This window comes from Apus apus, chromosome 11 (genome assembly GCF_020740795.1).
Source record: "Apus apus isolate bApuApu2 chromosome 11, bApuApu2.pri.cur, whole genome shotgun sequence".
NCBI lineage: Eukaryota > Metazoa > Chordata > Aves > Apodiformes > Apodidae > Apus > Apus apus.
The window spans coordinates 9,613,692-9,638,424 of NC_067292.1; the positions used below are offsets into that span (position 1 = coordinate 9,613,692).

Consider the following 24,733-nt stretch of genomic DNA (forward strand, 5'->3'; position numbering starts at 1 on the left):
CTGGAAGTTCAAGTAGTTCAAACTAGTAGCTGTTCCTTAACTACAGCTTTTTTTAGTAGCTTTTTACAGCTTTCAACAGGGGAATTATCAGTGTGGAGTTTGTTTTTATGCTGTATATTAGTGCTGCCTATAATGTTTAATAGTATGTGAACAAAACTTTTGGTCGTGATTACGTAAAGAAATAAAATTTCTTCATTTGTAGGATGCTAACTTTGTGGATACTTTTTACACTTGATTTCTGTGAATGGTTCCATTTTCTGCAAAATCAAATAGAAGCATAAGGTTTATATTTTGGACTAATAATATGCTATTCTTGTATCACTAGAATGAAACACATTGCTCTTTTTTTTTTTTTTTTCTAATATGGCAAGAGTTAGGTTGGTGTGAAGTTCATGTAGTTACAGTAGGGAGTCCCCCTTTTAATCCATGCACCAAGAGCAGTGGGGGAACCATAGCATTGGCGAAGGGGGAGGAGAGCATGGAATCATTCACTTTTTCAGGAAAAGATGCAGAAGGAGGAGTGTTTATTTTGTTCATAGCACGTTGGAGATCTCATTATAGAAAATATGAGACATACAGCATTACCACATGCATAGTGTTGAGACTGTGGGGCTTCCTTCTCTCTAAATTTTGGAGGCTGAAGATACAAGCTGTGCCCTTGTCTTGATTTTATTGCAAGGGAATATTGGAGTTGAAGAATTGACTAAGTACCTGCAGGTTTGACTGTGAAATTGTCTAGAAGTAAACCACAATGATATATCATGTTTGTTTATAGCTGTAAAAAATAAGAAAATGCAATTTTTTTCCTATTCATTGCATTTATGTTCTTTTAGGGGGTAGCATTTTGTGTTGACTAAATATCAGACTGTTCCAAATGATCAGTTCAGTGTCTTAGTTGGATCCTGAAAGGCTCGGGGTATAATCAGAACCACCAAATTGTAGTGTCTCTCTAATATGCTTGCAGTGCTTGAAAACCCCTTCTTCTTAGCTTTTTCTACTTTTGACAGTGATGAACATTTAGATGTTTCATGATAATTTCTTAAGTTCCTCTGCAATATGAAATTAATGTCTACATAGGGAAAATAATCACTGATTTACTTAGACAAGGCATATAAATTAACCAACTCTTTTGTAACATCTACATTTATGTGCAATCAAGAAACCCAATTTTATGCTTTCCACTATAAGGCACCATAGCTTGTAAAGCAAGGAAAAAATATTTTCAGCTGTGCATATAATATCAAGACCTCCTAAAAAAATCCATTTTAATGGCTTTATTGCATTTTGATGCATTCAGTGTGAATATTGAGAGAAGGATAAAGTAGTTAAGAAAGAAAATAATCAGCTTAGAGTGCTTCAAATAAGGGATGCTGAAATGTGCATGGGAATTTCTGCTGTTAGATCTGTTGATCTTGTTTTAAAAAGTGGGAATACAAAAGAATATTTGCTCCAGATCTCAGAAGCAGAACTGTCCACAGCAGTGCCTTCCTGAAAAACTTGTATGTTCTGTTCTTTTAGTTGGTTGTGAGACTGTCTGGTTACCTGTTCAGGACACTCTGTGGGGTCTCCCATCGTAACCTCACTGGGGAGATAAGAGGCCATTAGATCAATGCAGTTCTGACTCTGGCACAGAAGAAAGGGAGGTGATTGAGGTGGGATTAATTAACGAGCTATGAATTCATAGTGCATAAAAAAGAATACAAATCTCTTGTTACACACAAGTGTGTATAAATATATATATGTGTGTTTATATAAAATGTCTATGCAGATATGTAAATGAGCTGCTAAGAGAACCGTGACCATTGTACGGATATATGACTCCAACCTGTAAACATGATCACGAGATGTCAAGCCTTGTCCAGGTCGGAGCTGTGTCTGGCTAAGGGCTTAAGAATTTTCATGCCCTTTTCCAGAAGCTCCAGTTCCTCCAGCCTGGCTTTGAATACCTCTTGCTGCAACCTGACCCTTTCTTACTTCTCAGGCTCTGTTCACCTTCCCACAAGTGCCTTCAAAAAAGCACTCTTGCCTCTCCAGGTGACCAGAGTTTGCTAGTAGGAGCAGAGCAATACTATAAGCTTTTTGTTTCCTCCCTACTTTCATGTCTGGTGAGAGTGTTATTTAGGCCAATCCATTAGGCATTTCTGCCTCATATAATACCTTGCATATGATAGATGTTGTCATCATCCTGAAATGGGATGTTTTTGTTGTATTTTTCAGTTAATCTCTGTTACAACATAGACAGATTTGTCTGCTGTTGTACTGAAAGAAAATTAAGGACCTGTATCTGTTGATTCAGTAAAGTATAAAATTAATGTCTCAGATTTCTTCAATAAATTATGGTGTGTGAAAAAAGATTTTGTTGACTTAATTCTTAAACAATTTAAAATGGATGACGTTAGAAAATGTGATTAACTCTCCCTGAGCTCTGTATTAATAGTCTTCCACTGTTCTTAACTGTATAAGGGTTTCACTAGGATTAACTATAGTCTTGACAGTCCAGGATGGGGGAATTAATAAAAGAAAATATTCAGCAGTGTTGGGTTTAGTAACAGGAGGAGACCAACTTGTAACTGCCTTTTAAACAGTCTGTGCAACTCTCCCTTTCCTTTGATCTTGCATATTGTTGATAAAATATGTTAGGACACTGCAGGAGTTTAAAATCTTAAACCTTCTCATTGTTCCACAACGTTTTAAACTTTTTTTTTTTTCCCCCCATTCACAGGAAATGACCTAGAGGCCTTACAAATACATTTGTGCATTTTTGTTCTGAGTCTACAATTGAGGGCAAATGCAGTCTGGAAGCACCACTTCTTAATGTTACAACGGAAACAACTACCTCAACGAACAAGGAAAGGGGACGAAGACTTGCAATAATAAACACTCTAATTTTTAATAGCTTATACTTGCAAAGTCTTCTGTGAACAGAATCCAGAATTTTTCCCCCTCCAGAAGAGACACTACAAGTAAACTAATTTGGCAGACTGGATCTGTCAAGACATTTGAAGATATTTGATCTGCTGATATAAGGATTTGCTTTTCCAAGGAAGGAGTCTCTGCACTGCTTTTATAATCGCTGTTGATCGGTGGTTTTCTCCACTTTTCCTGACATCACTAATGGGAAAATTGTATTAAGGTATTGCTTCTAAAACTATTATTTGCTTTGACAAAAATAACTTTTGTAGACTTCACAGCAAGTGACAATAATATGCTCATGAAGAAGTCGTAGGCGATAACTTCTCTGCACCAGCGTTGCTTTTTTGCGTGCAGAGTGGAATACCAAACAAGAGACAGAGCATTATTAATATACTTCAGCTTGCTTTTTGAGTACAGTTTATAACTGCAGCAGGGCTGCACTGAACACTGAAAATACAAAGTCAGCAAATCTGCTGCCTTTCTCACTGCTGATACAGATTACACAGACGCTTGCCTTTTTGAAATGCCTTTTGTGAAACCTATGTACACAGTCCTCCACTGTTACTGTACATAACTATATATTTGAGGAAGGAATTTGACAAGTGATTGTTAATTCAAGAAATCTTTGAACAAGCACTCACTTATGTATTGCTGCAGTGCACAAGAAAGCAAAATGGACTATAAGCGGCGCTTTTTGCTTGGCGGGTCCAAGCAAAAAGTGCAGCAACACCAGCAGTATCAAATGCCTGAGCTAGGCAGGACCCTGAGCGCACCGCTGGCATCTACAACCCCAGCACCCCCTTTGGTCTCCTCAGCTGCTGCAGGCAGCTGCAGCCATCCCGTGCCCCACACTACTCCGATCGCTGACATCCAGCAGGGAATCTCCAAATATCTGGATGCACTCAACGTGTTTTGCCGTACGAGCACTTTCCTTACAGACCTTTTCAGCAGTGTATTTAGGAACTCGCACTATTCTAAGGCAGCTATGCAACTGAAAGACGTGCAGGAACATGTCATGGAAGCAGCGAGTCGCCTCACAGCAGCAATAAAACCAGAAATAGCAAAAATGCTGATGGAACTGAGTGCAGGAGCTGCAAACTTCAAAGATCAAAAAGAGTTCAGCCTACAAGACATTGAGGTAAGCTACCTTACTGGTTTGCATGTGAATTTGTATCGTTCCTCCTTAACTGGACATCTCTTCAAAATCACTTCTACGCCAAAAGTTGTCTCTGCCTTGCTTTGTATTTGTGGGCAATGCTGGTAAAAAGAGACGCTCCAATATTCTTATGTTTTCTTCTTGGAAGTATTAAGTAATTTGCAGTGCTTGGCTTTCAAATGGGTTGAATTAGATATTTAGTGGGTATTTCTATATAAGAACGTGTACTCTATTTAAAGATTTCTTTAAATAAGATGAATTATTATTATTCTACCTGTATAATTCTAAATGATAATCTATATTATTTAAACTTACAACCAGCAATGCGACAATCCCTTTTTTCTTTGAGGAAGCCACACTAAGTTTAAAAATAAAAATAAAGCAAAACAAAACAAAACAACACCTTGCCCTTCCAAACCAACTAAGTAAAAGTTTTAAACAAGTTTGTTAGCTAATATTTCTAGGACTATTAAGCCATCATATTCTAAATTAACCAATGCTTTCCACAGTATTATGCATTCTGAAAGGAAACCTGAGCACTTGGGAGTGGGGTATTGTCATCAGTGATTGTGTAGAACTGTGTATTAGTTGACTATTATTTTACACAAATGTCAATGTTTTATTGCTTTTCAAAGCATTTTTGTTTTTTTGAGCTGTTGTACTTAAAGGGAAGATATCATGCTAGCATGAGGGATTTGTGCTATAAAAATTTGTTGGGATGTTGCTATAATTTCCATACACTGGCAGCGAGACCCCAACCATCAGAATTCAGATTTTGAAGTTGAGAGGATCCTCAACTCTCATGCCTGGCTGGGTATTTCTGGCTATTTCTCCTGTAGTAAATGTCTTAATTATGTAACAGCCAGTGTTAAGTGGTAGTCACTTACGAATCCCTGGTGGTTTTAGTAGTTCCTTGTGTTTTGACACTTCCTATATATGTTATTCCTACATAATTCCATCCTGAGTGGAAAACTTATTTTTGAGTTCTCTAATCTTGATTCTGATTTACAAATGTATTGAGGGCCTACTGAATTAAAAACAGTCTTGAATGGAACCTATGAGTTTTCCAGTTGTGATGGAATTCAGAGGGGAAAACTGAATGTTATAGTATTTAAATAGAAATTTTCAGCCTCACAAGTGGAGTCCACCAGGCAGCAGTTCTGAAGAACAGTTCTAGGGTTTATGGTAGTTGTATGTTAAGTAGGAGTCAGTGTTGTGTGGTTGCAAATAAATCAGCATTGTTGCTTTTGTGCAAAGAGGCGGTTGTCATGTGTGTAACATGACTATAACCTGCAAGAACCATGAAATAGGCTTTCAACTGTCTTCACTTTGAAGGCCGTTATTACGGCCTTAAACACAACAGTGCACCCATGCACCACTGCTGTTGCTCTTAGAGAAATAGTGAGCAACTGGAGAGACTCCAGAGCAGAGTAGCAAGAGTAATCAGACATCCAGGATATAGGACTTCAGAGGACAAATTGAGAAGACTGACTACAGAAGAGAAGACTAAGAAGGAAAATGAGAATTCTTCAGGTATGTAAGAAGCTGCTAGAATATGTGGCAGTTCTTAATGAGTTCTGTTCTTTGTGTCCACATAAAAGTGGATCAAGAAGTATAAACTTAAATTTCAGAAGGAAAGATTCATATTAGCTGTTGTGGAAATACTTTGTAATGTTAGTGAAGCACTGACGTGGGTTGCTACAAAGGGCAGGGAGCTTCCGTCATGAGGAACTTACAGAACAGGTTAAACCTGCATCTAGAAAAACTGACCCAGGTGAGATTGTGCTTTGCATGGGACAGTACGATGACCTTTTGTGAGCCTCTTCTACTCACTCTGCTTTTCTGTGATTTAAAGACTGAGCTGTATATGTTAAACTTTCATTTTTAAAAAGTGTGGTTTGTTTTTCCTCCAAACAAGTTTCATCCCCCAAGTTTTCATAAAACTACCAGCAGAATGAAAACCCTCAAAGTGGAAACAGAAGAAAATAAAGGGCTTGCCTGATTTTATCCAAATTCACTAATCAGGGGAAAAGAGTGAGAGGCAGTATAATTTTTCCTTTGGAAAACAGGGAAGGAAATGCAGTGATACCTGAAGCTGTATTTGCAGATTCTCTAGTTAGATGACTGAAAGAACTGAGAATTGAGAGATGGTCAGATGTCTTGAGTGGCAGTTCTGTAATATTCTATGGAGAGATTCTCCAGAGCCTCTTCTCTGAGGGATGGAGTCTTGTATTATAGAAGCAGCTGGAGGTGAGTTGTGGTGGGATGGGAGGACAGGAACCCCAAATTCTTGAGAAGGACATGAGAAGCAGGCTATATCTGTGCATGAGCCCAGCTAAGGGAAGTGTACTTTTCCTAAACCTTCCCCAACAAAGGCTGTATATTATGAGGAAGAATGAGAAATATAAGCAGAGCAGGTTCAGATTTAGAAATTTAGGAGAGAACTATAGCTTTTCTGAGGTGCCACACTTTTATCTAGTGTAGTGGGCTCTAGCCTCCCGGGAAGGCACTATCAAGAAAACTTCAAGTTCTGATAAACATACACTGACTTTGATTTGGACTAAAAAATTATGTGCAACCTAGACTGTAGCAGCAGTAGGTGAGGTTTTTTAGCAGAACAGAGCTTGCTAGTTCAGAGATGTCTGCCAGGATGTGTAAGAAGTTGACTTCTCTTGATCAAAGTGTTGGTGACAGATGGAATTTCCCAAGGTTTCTTAATTTCAGAAATGCAAATGCTGATTTTTATTTTCTGCCTTTCCTTTTCCCCTTTCAAAAAACATTGAATTCTCAGGTGTTTTGTTGCCTGCACGGGTGAGGAACTGCTTGGAAATCAGGGGGAACGAGGATACGTTTTATGTTTTATATTTTCCGGATCTCTTGTTCAAGTTTTGTAAGTGGGAACAGTGCAGTAAAACTGTACATCTGTTAATAAAAGCATTAAAGGAAATCCTGTGGGGGGTAAAAACCCAACCAAACAAACACAAACAAAAAACTGGGAAATAGTTTGTCTGTTTCCTCATCTTTTGTGAAGCTTTGCAGCACCCTCAGTGCTGGAAAATACAAAGAATGAATCTTGTTTTAGTTACATGGAGCTTGTGTATTGTCTTAAAACGGGTTATGAGAGAGATAAGTGGTGCCTTCCTAAACAAAAGGGAAGCATGAGTGGACACTGGATATTTACTTGGACAGTCTGTTTTGTATTAAATTGAGGTAATTTTTTGCTTTTACATTTATGAACACATTTTTGAAAGAGACGCTTGTGGGACAAAAATAGCTGAGTAAATATAAAATGTAGGCTTTTCTTAGCAAACAACCCAATTGAAATATTTGTTTAAAATTACTATCTTCCCTGTGATTTGCAGGGATTGGCTTCAGACTTTTCTGATTTGAGGAACTCTTTAGTAGCAAAAAGCTGCTTCAAATCAGTAGGAAATGCTATGGCTTGCTGGAATGACTTTGTGCTCTTGTCTTTGTCTATAATCTCATGGTCTGCTCTCAGAACTGCTACCATTGTCTTAGGAATACTTTGTATTACATTTTGTTGCTGATTTTTATTTTTAAAATGCTTAACACTTAAATGCTTTTTTACTCACTACTGAACTTTCAGGCTGACTGCTAGCAGAAATTAGCCTGCTAGGTGGCTCGTGTCTCCTTTCCATCCTGTAGATGGAAAGGTGCAAATTCTGCTGGAATCTAGTTTATCTTGTAGGTAACTCAATGAGCAGGATCGTGTCTTCCCTTGGAGATGTTTTGGTCATGACATCACTCTTCTGAACTGCAGGGCATTGCTACACAGTGAAAATTAATTTTATTCTGCTTACTTTCAGTAGTATGTGGGAAAGGGGGTTATCTCATAACCTGGTACACCAGTTTGTGTCATACCTCATAGTTGATTTAATTATATTGCTATTTCAGTCTGGTCTCTTCAGTGGGTAAACAGGTTGTCCACAGGGCATATTGTTAATGAAACCATTAAGAGTTCTGTTAAAGGAAATGAGTTGTGGCCTTTTGTTTTTTTTGAGGGTTTTGTTTGTTTACAGGAATTGCAAAAAAAGAGAATGGGGGAAAAAAAAAATTCTACTACATAAAATATTACTTGGAACTGCAGGTCAGTGTATGAAGTTTGGAAGACTGACACTGGCTATTTGGTAACTTTATTAGTGGTAGTGTTTTGTTTTAAAGAATCTCTTGTATGAGATTTGCTTGCTAGGGAATTTGCGTGGCATCACTGTTGAGCAAGGAAATCTGGCAATTTTATGTGTGCACTTCATCCAGCAAAATAATCCAAAGTTGATTGTATGCCCCCATTTGGAGGTTAACACAGGGCAGAGCAACCTAACACTGCATCTCCACATGCTGCTCCTGCTTGTATGTAGCCATTTTGATTAAACTCATCACCTGTTTCAGCGACAAGGAAGTCCCAAGTGAGATATCCCCAAAAAGTCCCATTACTTTAAACTGCCTAAACAGGAAGACACATTCCTTTTAGGAAAGGTTATTTAGCTGCTGAGATAGATAGCTGTCCTATCTGGTAATGGGTTAGGAAAGGCAGGGTGCTAGAATTACTTTTCTTGGGACAAAAAGTTTTCAAGCTGAAGACCTTGTCGTATTTGCAATATAAATTATTCTAAGAAGCAGATTAAGAAAACAGCACCGCTACCAAGAAAAACTTGCTAGTTGACATCTGTGATGATTCCAGTCATCTTTGATTACTACAAAGCCCTCTAGGTTTTAGTTTGTTCTTATTATGGTGTCAAGTAGGAGTGTCAAACAGTCTGCATGGGAAAACAGGGGAAAATAAACTCGAAAAAGAGATGGTAGTGTCTCTAACAGTGAAAAAAATGCATCTATATGCTAATGTTGTTCTGCAGATTTTGCATCAGAGATTTAGTGTATTGCTTACACACTTTGGTAACTGCTGGCCAACCCTGGTGTATTTGTTAAACTGGTGGTAGTTGTACTTCTTTTCCACATTCAGGAGTTTCAGCTCTTTGGAAGAAAATCCTCAAGAAGTGAACTTTAAAGCAAAGTGAGTTTGGCATGCACAGTGAGTGTTTAAGAGTGCAAAAATCCTCCACCACTTGGATTTCATTTAAGCAGTTAAAACCATCCTTGCCCATTTCCGAGGAAGACTGAAACAGATTATTTTTCAAACAAAATAGAAGTTCAGTAAAGCAGATGTTACTATTTATCCTTACTGTTTGACATTGTAAAATTATACTAGGAATGTGTGTGCTGCCACTTAAAAACTGAATCATTTGTTTATTTTGAGCTTTATTCCCAGGCAGGGGAAACTTCAACCTCTGTACCTTAAATATTCTTTGAAACTTAATCAGCTTGAAATTCCTAATGAGTCCTAGTTTCTTCTTCCCCTGAGAACTGCATTCTTCCTACACAGAAATATTTAGATCACCAGTTGCCTTTTCCTGCAGTTTTCTTATAAATCTTTCTAATCTTGTAGCCAGGAAAGTTGGAGTTTTACTCATTTTATCACTTGTGACTGTTTTTTAATAAAGCAAACTCCAGTTTCAGAGGTCAGTCAAAGTACCAAAAATGTTTAATTTTATGCCTGTACAAAGAAAGGAAGTGATTGAACCAGAATGGAATGTTGAAAGGAGTCCGGATGCGATGGAAAAAAGCACTGCCACCACTGGTTCTTCTGGAGTAGATAGTTAATGCATATAAGTGTTCGTGTGACTACAGAGTCTTGCCAGTAAGATCATTGTGTCTGAATATTTTTATTCCAGAAGAATGTAGCTGAAAATAAGCCAGATTATTTATTTGCTCCAAGGCATGATGGCTTTGTACATTATCTGTGCATTTTAAAAATTATTCCTAAAATGGAATTCAAGTTGAGTCTTTTTTAATAAATCAAACTCAAATATATGTTTTTAACCAGTTTGCATGACAAACTCCGTAAAAGAAACAAAACATTGTGAATAGCTTTTTCAATACTTTTTACAGTAATTTGGAAAACACTTGCTTCTCTCCTGTGTTCTATTTATGCTGTGCTATTGGCTTTTGTCTGCTTAGGAGAGCGTGGCCCTGAAGATAGAGCACTCCCATTTGGGCTGCTTTCCTCTCCAGGTTGTTCCACTTCCATCTGTTCTTCCACATCTGGTGGATGCACCTAAATACTCAGATATTGACCTTGTTGTTTTCCTTGTAGTACCTGAGGCACGTGTCTGTCTTGGGTCATAATTCTCATTAGCATTCATATAAGAGAGGGAGATAAATGGGGATGGAAACACGCAGGGATCAGAGGCCCAGGACACAGAGCCCAGCGAATACAGGGAGGGACCAACAGCCCTTCCCTGCCTTTCCTTAGGCTCTCTGAGCATTACATGACCCATTTCAGGGAAATATTCTAAAGAGAAGATTTGTGCCAGCGTTAGCAGTTCCTGTCAGACAATGCAAGTGACAGGGCTGCAACTTTGTGTGTGTGTTCTGCAGTCACTATTATATTCTAAAAATGGCACTGTGTTGGCACTGGTGTATATAATGGGAAAATGTTTTTCAGGCTTACTACTGGTTATTGCTCTGCTTGGAAGATAGACTGCTGGATTAAACTTGTCTGATTTTTATGATACTGTATTAATTATTTTGATTTTTATTTTGGTTTGGGTTTTTAGCATAAATTCCGCTTAGGTCTGTGTGCAAGTGGGTTTTGCTGTTGACTGTGTTCTTCTGATAATAGTCTATTCCCTTTTTTGTATTGTTTCATATGCTCAGTATTGCTAACTAACTTAACAAGCTTTTCATTCTTCAAGTAACCATAACTTCAGTGCAGAAGTAGAAGTGACGTGGGATCACTCTTATCTCCCCTTAATTCATAGAAACCAGTGCTAACTCACTCTTTACCTTATTTCAAGTTAATGGTTAAATATCACTTGTTACTTATTATCTGAAGCATTATTTCAATTTAAAAAAAAGGATCTGAGTTGAACGTAGTTTCTTACCTTGAACACTGAACAAAAAGGAAGAAGGGAACTTTGTGAAATCTTCTATTTGCTGGAAACCATTTGCTTCTGTGTTTCTTCTCCTGCAGGTACTTGGGCGATGTTTCTTGACGGTGATGCAGGTCCACTTTCAGTTCCTGTCACAAGCTTTGCAGAAGGTCCAGCCAGTGGCACATTCTTGCTTTGCTGAAGCTGTAGCTCAGGAAAGAAAGAACATTAGTGGGGCTGGAGCCTCAAATTTAAGCCCCACAAATGAGCTAGAAGACGCAATAAGATCATGGAGAGGAGCAGCAGAGGTACAGAATTCTCGCTGTTGTGACATTATATTTAGTGAAATTTAGTTAAATTTAGTGAAACCTAAATTCAGGCTGGATGAACTAATGAAGAAAGAAGACATCTGTCTTTAATGACATGTTACACTGGAGTGTGTGGGGGGGAACATGGTGCAGTTAGTTTCAGATGCTAAAACTTGTTTTTACCAAATGGAGATTATGCCATCTTTGCCCTGTGTAAACATTTCTTTGTGATATGATTGTACATGAGGAGTCCACAAACAGTGGAAATAGCAGGTTTTTTAGTAATGAATTAACAATGTTCATACATACTTCGGCAGACAGCAAATTTAAAAACAACAACATCTAACAACTCTTTCAAAAACAGAGCAAAATCTTGATGAAAAATAATTTGGATCATGTCTATTTATATTAAGTTTTGAGTATTCAATTTTATACATAAAAATCTGTACTGTAACTTTTAACACATTTGTCTTCATGCTGTTAAGCTTGATGTTGCTTGATCCATCAATTGTTGGAGTGCTAATTGTATTATTTAAACAAGGCCACTCTCTGGACTTGTATTTTTACAGGCACTTGCCATCTGTGGAATCCTTACTTTTCTTGCTGAAACAAGTACTTTACAAAGACAAATAATTTAATGAGCTTTTCTGCTTTTGCTTACACTGTTGTAGTCTGCAGACTGATAGATCAAAATGGATTCAGACACTGAGTGCATGGTTTCCTTAAATTCAAGTAACTTGGAGCATGTGCTCTTGAGGTCTAATTTGGCAGCCCACACAAGCATGTTAATTATCCTGACTGGAAATCTTGTCAAGGTTTCCATTTATCAGCTAACATCTGCAAGGTATCTGAAAGCAAACAAAGTTTCCTTTAGTACTATGAATGCAGAGGAATTATTTGTAAATTTTACTGCAGTGTAAATTTACTTCACTGGATAAAACAGGGATTTGGGAGTGCTTTAGGTGTGTTACAGATAATTGTAAGATACTTATAATTATAATCCTGGTACAGCTTCACTCCATTTACATAAAACTAGTTAATTTTATGTTTAATATACTTAGTTCCTTAAAGCTGTGTTACAATTTCTAGAAATGCCCTGCAATCAATTCCTATCAAGTTTGTTTAAAATGTAGTTAAAATTTAAACTTGAGTTTGCAGAATCTGGGACCTTAACTTTCTTTTTTTACCTCCTTCACAGCCCACTTCAGCTATTTCTGTTGACAAAATCTGTATTTTGAAATAGAGTTTAGTGCAAGTATTATGCTAAATCCTTTATTAAACATTCATGTGGAGGAGAAAAGAAAAGCACAGATTTTCACTACTTGCAGACTTACAAGAGAAAAAATTTTTCTCAATTTTTATGATTGACTAAAAAAACTGATCTGAAGTATTTGCTTGGGGTTCTAGTATAGCACAAGAAAAATCTATGCTTTGTAAATAAATAATTGTAGATAGACTACTATTAAAGTCATTTTGATAGAAGGAAGATCTGAAGTACTGAAATCTTGCCAAATTTTTACTTTTGGGGAGTGGAAGGCAATCCATTATTTCCACATAAAATCAGCCTCTTTGGCAGGAGGATACATGGCTATTTCAGAATAAAGTTTAAAATGATACTTTGTTGGTAGCTCAAAACTGTTTTTTTTCCTTTTTTAAGATTTTTCACTTGGAAAATGCTGTCATTTTGTATGTGTCAATGGGATGAACAATGTGTCTGTCCATTGGCTGTAGTACCAAAAATCCCTGGTTTGGACATCCTGCTTTAGAGCAAGACTCTTTTCCAGACTGAAAAATAAACTGTATCTGAGGCCTTAAGTGCAGTTGAGAGTAGGTTTCTATTTGTTTTACTCTGTTCAGTAGTGTAATATTTTACAGTTAACATTAGATACTTGGCTTTTCTTATTTCGTATTTTTCAAAATCATTACCTAAAGCTATTCTCTTGCTGTGCTAAATTGATGTTACAGTCTTGCATGGTTCTTCTCAAATTGCACCACAGTAATCACCCTTAATTTTATTAAATGTATCATCCTATGTACACAGGAGTGTTTGTACACTTCATTAAATGTATCTTCTGTTTCTGTGGCGAGTGATACCCTTTATGTTGAAGTTACAAGTCCCTCCTCTAACCACTGCGTCATGTGGCCTATGTAACAGGATCCTTAGTCCTGAGGGGGAGCTGAAATAGTAACAGCAAACAATGTTGAATTAAATTGCTAGCCAACACCTACGTGCCATGCCAATTACGTGAGATTTGTACTTCCAAAGTAGCAGTAGATGTTTAATAAGTTACAATAAATAATCTCCTACAGTTCCTTTTCACCAGGTGTTGCTTCTCATCTCCTTTATTGTGTTTTTAAATCTGTGGGGTGTTTTTGCTATTTTTAAAAATGCAATTAAGTTTCACATAGTTTAACATTGAACCTCTTTACCCTGGAATTTTATTTTACATTACAGGCCACATCTCGACTGCGAGAAAGAGGCTGTGATGGATGTTTGGCAGGAATTGAAGTTCAGCAACTCTTCTGCTCACAGAGTGTGGCGATCCCTGAACATCAGCTCAAAGAGCTAAACATGAAAATTGACAGTGCTTTGCAGGTGAATTTTTAAAGTCTGGGGCTTTCACAGGCATGTAGTATAGTCAGTGGGCCAAGGAATGAAATATGGAAGGAGTGTATTACTGCAGAATTATGTACCATGGGCAGCCACGAGGTGTTTTAGAATTACGGTATTTCAATCTTAGATGATAAATGTGTATATTCTGTAGAACTGAGTAGGGTAAATCCTTGTAACAATTCTTATGTATTTATCCAGACACAATGACTACATGCTTATATATATGTGCTGATATGTTCTGTTTCAACTTTTTGTTTGATGTCAGGCTTACAAAGTGGCTTTGGAGAGTTTAGGTCATTGTGAATATGCAATGAAAGCTGGCTTCCACTTGAACCCAAAAGCTATTGAAGCAAGTCTTCAGGTAGGATCTGCTAAACCTCCTCTCTCTCATTCATCCCTTCTCACCTTGAAAATAACTATTTTTGTAAAAAAAATTGGTCTAGTATTAGGATTTTCTGATGTCTTTGTTTCTTCTGTTCTCCTATATTTCAGGGCTGTTGCAGTGAAGCTGAAGCCCAGCAAACGGGAAGGAGACAAACTCCACCTCAGCCAATTCAGTGTGAACTGCCCACTGTACCTGTTCAGATAGGATCACATTTTCTGAAAGGAATATCCTTTAATGAGTCTGCAGCAGAAAACCTGAAGCTGAAAACGGTAATAACCCTGATTCTAACCACAGGAGTGCAGAAAGGAGGAAAAAGGAAAAAAAGTAGAACTCCTTAAAATTCAGCAACAGTAGAAGTTCAGTGCCGAACTTGTATTTAAAAGTGCATGTTTTTAGGCTGACTTCCTGTGGAAACAAGGTGTTGATAACATTGTAGATCCACGCCTGCTTCTGGTAACATTTTAACCACCTGAGTAAATTCAGTCTAATCTGAGAGAAGCATAGAAATCTAGCTCAAAATGCTGCCTTTTTTTTTTATTATTATTAAACTGTTTTGCAAGAATATGAGCAAAAATACTGATTTTGATTTTGGAAGAGTATTATGTTCCAAATAGCAGAGACTTTCTTCCAGACTTGTGTTTTGCAGTTGTGCTCTTCCAGTTATACAAGATGGTTCAGAGGTAATGGACATTATAGTTTTTTAAAAGTGTAGAACAATGATAAATACGTACAGAAGCACTGGTGTTAACATTTCTGAATCGTGTTTAGTATGACAAAGTTGTTATTTTTTCAGCACACAATGCTGCAGTTGATTAAGGAAGCTGGATGCCATAATGGACTTACACCACGAGATGACTCTCCTGTTACCGAAGTACTAAACCAGGTTTGCCCTTCCACTTGGCGAGGAGCCTGCAAAACTGCTGTACAATTGTTATTTGGCCAAGCTGGACTGGTAAGTGACTATGAGTAGCCTTAGTGGAAAAAGGGCTACTGAAGAGTCCTGAAGAGAAACTAGATATTTTGAAGCATTTGGAAATTAATTTCCAGTGTCTTATGTTGTGTTTCTCCATTTTTAATGCTGCAGCTAACTTGATTTATGAGCAAAATGTATCCTCATATAATGCAAGTTTGTACATTGTATCTGTAGTTGATAGAACAGGAGAGTGTCTTGTGTGCTTCATACTCCGTTACTAGAGAGAACACAAGCAATGAAAACTCCACAGTGAAACAAAGATTTTCAAATCTATAGATGACTGTGTGTCGCAAGCCGGTACTGGGGGGCTATCTGTCCTAGGTAAGATAAAGTGTTGGAAGGAATATTCCAGGTCCCCCCCTTCCACCTTATTCCCAGAAATTTTGCCTCTTGGGATGGGGGTTGCCTTTTCTCTTCAGGGATTTCTATTTGCATGCCTATAAAATGCTTAATTATGGCATCAGAAACTGCTTTTACCTCCCCCTCCCTCTGGCCCCCTACCAGCACAGCATCTATGTACTGATAGACTTTTACCTTGGAATTATTTTTGATTTCTGGAATGTTTTCCAGTTCACACACAAGTGCGTGATGAGCCAGTGTGGGCAAGTGTTTATATATCCCTGGGGCAACCTTGTGAAAGTGTAATGCACCCCATTCCAAGTGAAGGCAAAATATTTTTGGTCCTCAGGATCAATAGGGATTTGGAAGAACATCTTTTATGTCCAGGGAGGCCAGCACTGGGTGTGCTGCTTCCTGGATTTCTAACACCAGATCAGCAATGTTAGGTACAGCACCTGTGAGTGCATCTGTATTGGCATTCAATTTCCTGTAGTCAACTGTCATTCTCCATTTACCATTGGGTTTTCTTCCAGGCCAAATCGGGGAGTTAAATGGTGAACGACAGGGCACAATAATGCCCTTTTGTTTTAAATCAGAAATGCCTTCTTTGATGCCTTCCTTAGTGGCAACAGGAACATTGTCTCACATTTGTGATCCTGCTTTGTGGCAGACGGGGAGCATGTTGTAGCAACCTCAGCTTTAGTGTGGGTGTACCAAAATTCCAGTAGCGACCGTTGTCATCTCTCCACTGTGTTAAAAGGAATGCCCCTTCCCCATTCTCTCAGATTAGTTTTAAAAACTGCCATTTTTTCATTTCCCCTTTGCTTTGAATGGAAGCTAGGTTTCCTGCCTGACATAAACCAGGAAGTCCTCTGCACCAAGCAACACTGCCTGACACCTCCAACAGGATAGAGCAGTTAAATACTTCATTGTAGACATATGTATTTAGAAACAAACCCCATGGATTTTACAGTATCTAAGCAGTTGCTAAAAGTAGATTCTTTGAACACACTCTGATAAGAAAATGCATTTCTGCTCCCATAACTAATTACTGTAATCTCTTCATTTAATTGTTTGTTCATGACACAGGGTTTTTTTGCCTACTGTGAGTTTTCATTTGAGTGGACAAATGAGGGTAAGAATGCAATAGTAGGAAGTGCAAACATGAAGATACACTGTAGCCTGTGATAGTTTCTGTCAAGTATTCTTTGAATCATCTTTAACCTACAATGAGCTAAATGCTTCTTGTTGATTCAGATGCTGATTCTTTTTTCAGGGTGATGGCAGGCCATCAGAACTTTGTGACTAACTGTAATTTCTGATCAGAGGATCCATATTGTTACATACTTTGTAAATAACACCTTTTAAAAACAAATTTCACAGCTGATAAAGTGACTTTGACCTTCTGTCCTATTTCCTTAAACCATTTTTTGGTACCAAGTCAGAAGGTTACAGGAACTGAGGCCAAAAAAGAAACACTTTTTCAGCAGCCCTATATGGGTGTGCTGTAACTCAGGAGGAGTTCTTGGCTCCAGAGTGTCTAGGTGAGGAATGCCTTGGAGGATGCTGCACCTCCCACCATTTCTTTTCTGGGGAGTTTGAGGGTTGTGCACACCCAAGTCCTGCCCTGATGAGATTTGAGAAGTGGCCCAAGGCACATTAGGACTCTGGAGTCTGGAAATCTCCTGGTGTCCCCCAGTCTAGACATACCTAGTTAGACCTGTTGGTAATTAAAGCGCTGATATTCTTCAGGTTTATCATAACATTTGGAGAGTTGTCAGCATAAAACTTAAACATTCTCCCAAATGACAGTGCTGATTTAAGAAGTATTACTTGTGTTGAATCATGGATGTCTACAAATGACGCTTGTGTTCTGAAAGTAGCAGGTTTCTGTCTTCAAAGAATAATGAGCTCTACACATGACAGAAAACTTGGTAGCTTTCTCTCCTTCACTCTCACTTTGATTTGTTACAATTTGGCAGGGTGGGAGGGTTGAGGATTTTCTTTATAAAGTTTGTGCCGTGATTTTATATAAGATTCAATTATGCTAGTAGGTAGCCTCACACTATGGTGAGAAATTGTAATTTGCTTCTTTAAAGCATTCTTTGGGTGGAGATGAGAGAGGAAACACCTGTAAAACAAGAACAATAGATTTCTGATGAACAGGAAGCCATCCTCTAAGCTCTCACCAAGCAGGGAGGGAGAATGTGTTTATTTTAAGTTTATTTTGTATAGAACTTGGATAGATGAATCATGGGACAGTATTACGTAGTCTTTTAGACAGCTTTTAGAAACTGAACTCTCTGCATTAGTTTAGAATTGTGTGTCAATTCGTCATTTAAACACTAAATTTAAAAAAGAACATTATCTGACAGTCTTACCTATCTTGCCATGTGCCTTTTAAAAAGAAGCTTGTTAAGAGTGAAAGCACAATGAGATGTTACTTAGTTTGCTTGGTCATTTTAGGTTCCATTTTTTTAACATCAGAAATTTTTTTAAAGTGAAGTTTTGCTTTTTTTTCCTTAGCATATATATTTAAAATTTGTTTTCAGATTTGAGTCTACTGAAGAAGTCTCCATGGTTGAATAAAAGTAATGTGTGTTAAAACAGTTTAATTCAGAGGGTGAGTGGAAATAAAACTCTGAATTGGCCTCATTGAAACTCATGAAGAGAAGATTTTAACTGAGGCATCCTTTTTGTGCCAGTAGATCTTTCTGTAGCAAAAACCCAATGTACATTGCAGAAACATTAAATCTCCTAGATTTCTTTAAATCCCAGGTGGTGTAACTCTGACCAAATGTTGAGAAATGCAAAACTTTTTTAAAAAGGAAGATACGGGGGGAGAGGTGGACAACCCACAACAAAGCCCAGACCATGAGCACCATTGTACACCAGTGCCAGAAGCTCATCTAGCCCTGTCCAAACCAGAATTTTAGTTCTGACTTAAGAGGTCTGAGATGCAGAGAGTGTTTTTCCTGGGAGTTGAGAAAAATCTCATTTCTCCTTCAGAAACTTTTCCTTTCACTTCTCCTTGAGAAAAGTTCATCTCTCCTTATCCCAGTTATAATTGTGTTACAGCTAAATTGCAAATTGCCAAATTACATAAAATTAAAATGGTCCAAACACAAGGAAAAATGTGCTGGAGTTGCCCTGTTATTAAATGAGAGGTATTTTCATGAGTGGATAATAGCATGGTCCTGTCATGTACTTAAACATGTTTTACAAGTTTGAATACACTCAGGCAAATGCTGAGTCAACTGAAGGAATATCAAGGTCTTATGCTAAAGTATCTAAAAGGTGGGAAATAACTGTATTTAAGTGTCATTGGATGGCTTTGTTAAAGCAAGAGAGAGAAGACAGCATCATTTGCATTTCACATTTCTTCATAACCAGTTGTAGACAACCAGTTAGAATTAGAACCAGTGTAGGATGATTGAAAAGAAAGCCAGTACTATCCCTTGAAGCTTATTTATACCAGAGAACTTTTGCCATTTCAAGGATACAGCGAATCTGCTAGTCACTAGAGCAAGAACTGCTGACTGCTGCCAAAAAGCTGCTGGTTCAGCATGACCAAAATAGGAAATTATGGAAATGATCAAAAAGGCCAACCCATGCAGACTGGACAACAGCAGAAAGCACGAACCAAATATGGAACTTACTATCACTGGTATTAATGTTTAAATGAAGCTGAAGTGAATCCATTCCTTTTCAATTCCATTAAAAATAAAGGTTCATGACAACGGGTTAATTTTCAAGACTTTCCTCTTCCATGTATCTTCATGATGTCTTACAGAAGACTCAGAATTCAACAAATTGAACTAATTTTTCATCTCTTCATATAATAGAGAATTTATAATAGAGTAGGTGCCATTAGGTGTAATAGAGAAATGTTGGTGTGGGATTTTATAACCTTAAAAGGAGGGGGGCAGTATTAAGAACTGTGAGCTATGTGAAGAGTTTCAGACTAAATACCACTTGTCTGTATCATACCATACACTGCAGTGAAGTTATTTAAAATATTTTGATAAATAGGTGTTTGGGAGCTATTAAAGTAGTAATAGTGCCAAAGCTCTCAAATGTAAGGGCTGTTACGTGAAGCCATTGATAACTACCAGCTGTTAGGTAAAGCAGTTGGTAACTACTTAGTGATGCATAACTACAGTATATAATGGAGAATAATTAAGTCCTTGAAATATAGGTTACTGTATCAAACTACTAATTTTATTTCTTTTTTTAGGTATTAAAATAGAAATCAATTTATATGATTTTGTGAGTTGATTTGTTTTTAGCTGGTTATTTTTTCACCTGTAGCGTGGCGGGGAGGTGAGACTATTGCGTCCTAACTGCAGGCTGATAAAATAAAATTCATTCTTTAAATAATTTTTATTTTCACTTTATTTGCTAGGTGGTTGTGGACACAGCACAGATCGAAAATAAAGAAGCCTATGCTCCTCAGATAAGTTTAGAAGGATCCAGAATTGTGGTGCAGGTTCCATCAACTTGGTAAATAAAAATACTGCATTGTAAATTATACTAATAACTATGACTGAAATATATAGGGGGAAATATTGCAGTACAAATGGAAGAGAGAATACTATGCAGTTATGGCATATCTTTCTGGAGTTCCTTTCTGGAACTGTTTTAATAACAGCATTCCTGACAAACTGAGGGTTGTACTTTAGCTGTCTTTGTATCAGTGCTGCCTCTGTTGAAGAAAATTAGGAAGGCAGTGCTGGGGCACTGAAATACACTTTTAAAGAAAGAGTAAAGGCTTGATGATGGAGAAGCTTTATAAAAATAAATTCAATAGTATTCCTGTTATGCTCCTGCCTGGCAGGTCCTCATAGCAGTTACCTCAGGAAGAGCAGGAATTGGATTAATTTGAGAACTTTAGTGTTGTTTTTTTATTTTAGTGTTTTTTTTTTCTTTTCACTGAGCTGTTCTTTAAGTGCTGTCATGAAAGCAGAACTCTGTGCTCCAAGAGATGCCAGTTTAGTTGACTACCTAGGAAAGAATGGTAGGATTAATCCACAGTTTAGGTGATGATTTCTTCCCTTTTGAAACTGATTTGGAACTAGAACACTTCCTTTCTGTCTTAGTCCAGTGTTAGGAATTTCAGTACAAGACAGTTCATTCATCTCAATCTGCAGGGAGATAGCCTGTTACTAATGGTACCAGCGGCGTGTCCAGAAGTACAAGTCAACCGATAGTCTGTTTACCCAAATACATCTGTAATTCCTCTATAGAGTGTAAACTGTCACTTCTCTGTTCTCTTTATGTAAATTGCTCTATTATCAAAGAACTAAAATAAAACTGGATAGCTTGGAGCCAGGCTTTGTGTACTCTGGAAGAGCTCCGCCTGCTGACGAACAGCGAGAGTGCCTCTGCTCCTTGGCTGGAGGGGCGGGTCAGATACTTGACACGTGCCAATATTGAGATTTAAGTTGTACTTAGTTCACCTCAAATTCAGTCGCAGTTCTGTGCCATTAGTGGGGAGAATTCACTAATCCTGCATCTTCACAGCTCAGTAAAACTTTCCTCAGACCGCTGGATATGTCAGGCTGGGGTTCTTAGTGCCAGACTCCCCAGTGCACCCGTGGGAGTGTTAGGTGTCAAGTTTTGGAGTGTTCTTGCCATTTTTCAGAAATGGGCTTTGGGTACTTGTTATTTCTTACCTCTGTGCCTGAATTATACTTGCTCAGCTGAAGAGGTAATCATTAATAATTATTTTAAAATAACTCCTAATTTTAGATTAGTTGTATATTCAACAGCAGAAAAAACTGGGGCCGCAGGTGCAGCCTTTAGGAGCCCTCAGGCATTCACACATGATGCTGCCTTTATTAGTTGCACCTCTGTGGGAGCAAAAGTGGTGCATCAACTGGCCTTTTATTATCTTAGTAGCATGGTAAAATTGTTTCATGTAAAAAAAAATTAAATAATTAAGTTAAACTTAATGATTACAGGTGTCTGAAAGAAGATCCAGCAACAATGTCATTGCTACAAAGGAGTCTGGATCCAGAGAAGACTTTGGGACTAGTAGATGTGCTCTATACTGCTGTGTTTGACATACACAGGTGGAAGGAAGGAAGGTACATCTCCTCTTGAGCCTCATACTCTATCTTTCTAGTTTAAACCAAGCCAACAATGTTGAAAGATCTGTACTGAGGAATTTGGCAGTGCTGGTTCATGAGAAAGGGTCATACCGAGAGCAAGAAATTGGTACCTTTTGGGTACATAAGATTCAGTAGTCTTCTAAAAAAAAAAAAAACAACAACAAACCAGCAGCTTATCCAAGTTTGCAAAAGTATGTTTCTCTCTTTCAAGAATACTTGATTTATTTTAAATTAGCCTACATTTAGATCTTGAAGCACAGTTAGAATTTCTTCAGGAATGGAAAGTAGTTAATGCTATTGCAAATACTAGTAATAATTTGTGTTGTTACCATGAGAAGTAGCTAACGAACATGGCAGTCCTTGGTTTGTTTCCTCCAGTAACTATACCCAAATGCACATTTTCCTCCAAAGTACAAACTTGTTTATTTATTTGGTGGTTTGATATACATGTTTTTGTTGATGCAGGGAGCAAGCTTTGCCTTGTATTCAGATCCAGTTACAGCGTGAAATATCAGACTTTGGGAATCAAGTTGACATGCCATCTGGAAATGGAAGCAAATCTTCAGGTGGTCTGCAAAAGACGTTCTCAAAACTGACTTCACGGTTTACAAAAAAAACTTCCTGCACCAGTACAAGTAATACTGGAAGCTACTCAATCCCCAGTACACCTTCCAAAAATGTCTTTATAAGTTCCAACTCAGAGGACAAAACTAAAATGCCCGCTCACATGGACGCAAGGTTACAAAGCATTCTGAACATCGGTAATTTTCCTAGGACCGCAGATCCACTGCACTCGATTCAGAGCACAAATAATCAGCTAGTGAATGGGTTTCTGGTTGAAAGACGGGATAACTTCTTCAAACCAGATGATGGCAAGGATGAAAAAGGTATGAATTTACCAACTGATCAAGAAATGCAGGATGTTATAGATTTCTTGTCTGGTTTTAACATGGGCAAATCCCAGCAGACTTCTCCGATGGTGAAAAGAAGGAACTCTGTTGCATCCTCTACAGCAACAGAACAAAAATCAGGGACAGTACAACAGCAGCCGCAGTCTGTCTCTCACACACCAATGCATCCTTCCCAGCAAGGCTTGTCACAGCAACAACAGTCACAAAAGCAGCAGCAGCAGCAGATGCAGTATTACCAACACCTGCTTCAACCTATTGGACCACAGCAACGTGTACCTGCTAAATGGCTCACTAATTCTTCACAGCAGCCAGCCCAAGCTGTTGGAGCTGGATTGTCTCATATTAACCAGTGGAATAATACTGGTTTTTCAGATTTAAGCTCTGATTTATACAGCTTGGGTCTTGTGAGCAGCTACATGGACAATATGATGTCGGAGATGTTAGGACAGAAACCACAAGGACCTAGAAACAACACATGGCCAAATCGTGACCAAACTGATGGAGTGTTTGGGATGTTGGGAGAAATCTTGCCTTTCGACCCTGCAGGTGGGCGTCCTTTCCTTTATAATGTTTTTTCATAAGGGTCCTTTTACAAAGAATACTATTAAATACTGCTAGTAATAACTCACTTCCTAGTGCTATCCACCAGATGCTAGGGCACTTACAAAGCAAACAGGTATTACGTGTATGGCTTTTTTATTTCTTAACAGAAGGTGAACTAAAGTACAAGCAAGTTTGATTAATAAATAAGAAGGGGAACAAATTCCTTGTTTCTTGTTCCAGTAGTAGTAGTTGTGACCTTTCTGATATGGACCACATCAAAATACCAAAGCAGATACTTGCAGATTATGTTCTTCCAGTTGTTAATTTGTAAAATTGTTTAAAACCAAATTTCTGAAGTTATCTGTTTCACCTCTACCCAAAATGATCCTGCTCTTCATCAGTTATGCAGTCTGGAGATCCAGCCAGATTGCATCTTTCCCATACCCTGACATTACTGTGCAAATCCATGGGAGTCATACTGGTTCCTGTTCTGCTGTTATTGAAGTGAAGCTGTTGGATACTGAAGGATTAGAGACTAAAGAGCAAATGCCATGTGGTTTGCCAGATGTGTCTGAACCACCAATAAATTGTAAATATAGAGGGATTATTGTCAAAGATGTAATGAGATAAAATTTTATAGCCGTAAGCAAATAGCTAAAGACTTAGGAAATTGACTGTAGAATCTAAAAGGAGATTAATGAATTCTTCTGATAGTATTACTAAGAACAGCTTACAAATCTATTATCTCAAACATAATTTCTGCTAGCCTGGAACATGGCTACAGGAACTTTGTATTAATTTATGAAAACTGCCTGGAGGGAGGCAGCACTAGAACAAACAGGAAGACCTTTTATCAAACCATGAATCTGCTTCCTGTGCTCATCTGCACACGTGTGTGTGTGGACTGTGTAGGCATCTCAGAAACCAGCTCATTTGACTCATAATTTTGATAGTTATTTTGTCAATTAGTGATAAATGAGTGAAGTTTATGAGGCAAAAATAGGCATTGTAGTTAGGTTAACAAAAGCTTCTTCAACATTTAAGTCTGAGTTGGCATCATCTTATTTAAACATACTTATGGTGTATAGTTAAGTATTATTACAACCTTTAAGGAAGGATAAACTGATTTTAACTAAGCACCAAACACATGTATGTGTAGGGGAAAAAATGCATTTGTACAGAGGACTGGCATTTGTAGTATTCTGAATCCATTATATTTCTGCAGTATTTTCCTTAAAAAAATAAAGCTACTTGTTTTGTTCCATTTGATATGATGAATATTAAGGACTTTGATACTTTGAAAAGGTGATTTATTCAAGCTGATGAATGGTGCTCAGTAGATTAAGATGTGTTTCAACAATTAAAGCAGTAAGTAAACAGTGTTTTCCACGGATTTGGGATTTAAAAAGCCAAAACCAATAAAAAAAAACTTTCGAATCCGGTAGACTTTTCTACTGGAAAGATAACTTTTATATAACTTGTCTGGTTGAGCTGTGATGTAGAAGTTTTCATTCTAAACTCTAGTTAATGT

At 37.8% G+C, this 24,733-nt stretch overlaps 1 protein-coding gene across 2 annotated transcripts in view; it reads left to right on the plus strand.

Moving 5' to 3' along the window:
• GARRE1 (granule associated Rac and RHOG effector 1) overlaps positions 1-24,733 on the plus strand; it is a 55,751-nt gene that overhangs the window by 24,175 nt on the left and 6,843 nt on the right. For both annotated transcript variants that reach the window (XM_051629304.1, XM_051629305.1), the window contains exons 2-10: positions 2,723-4,051; positions 11,118-11,324; positions 13,780-13,920; positions 14,204-14,299; positions 14,431-14,592; positions 15,117-15,275; positions 20,041-20,138; positions 21,599-21,724; positions 22,214-23,205. In XM_051629304.1, coding sequence (XP_051485264.1) covers positions 3,557-4,051; positions 11,118-11,324; positions 13,780-13,920; positions 14,204-14,299; positions 14,431-14,592; positions 15,117-15,275; positions 20,041-20,138; positions 21,599-21,724; positions 22,214-23,205 — 2,476 coding nt within the window. In that variant the 5' untranslated portion in view covers positions 2,723-3,556. The remainder of the gene's footprint in view (positions 1-2,722; positions 4,052-11,117; positions 11,325-13,779; positions 13,921-14,203; positions 14,300-14,430; positions 14,593-15,116; positions 15,276-20,040; positions 20,139-21,598; positions 21,725-22,213; positions 23,206-24,733) is intronic.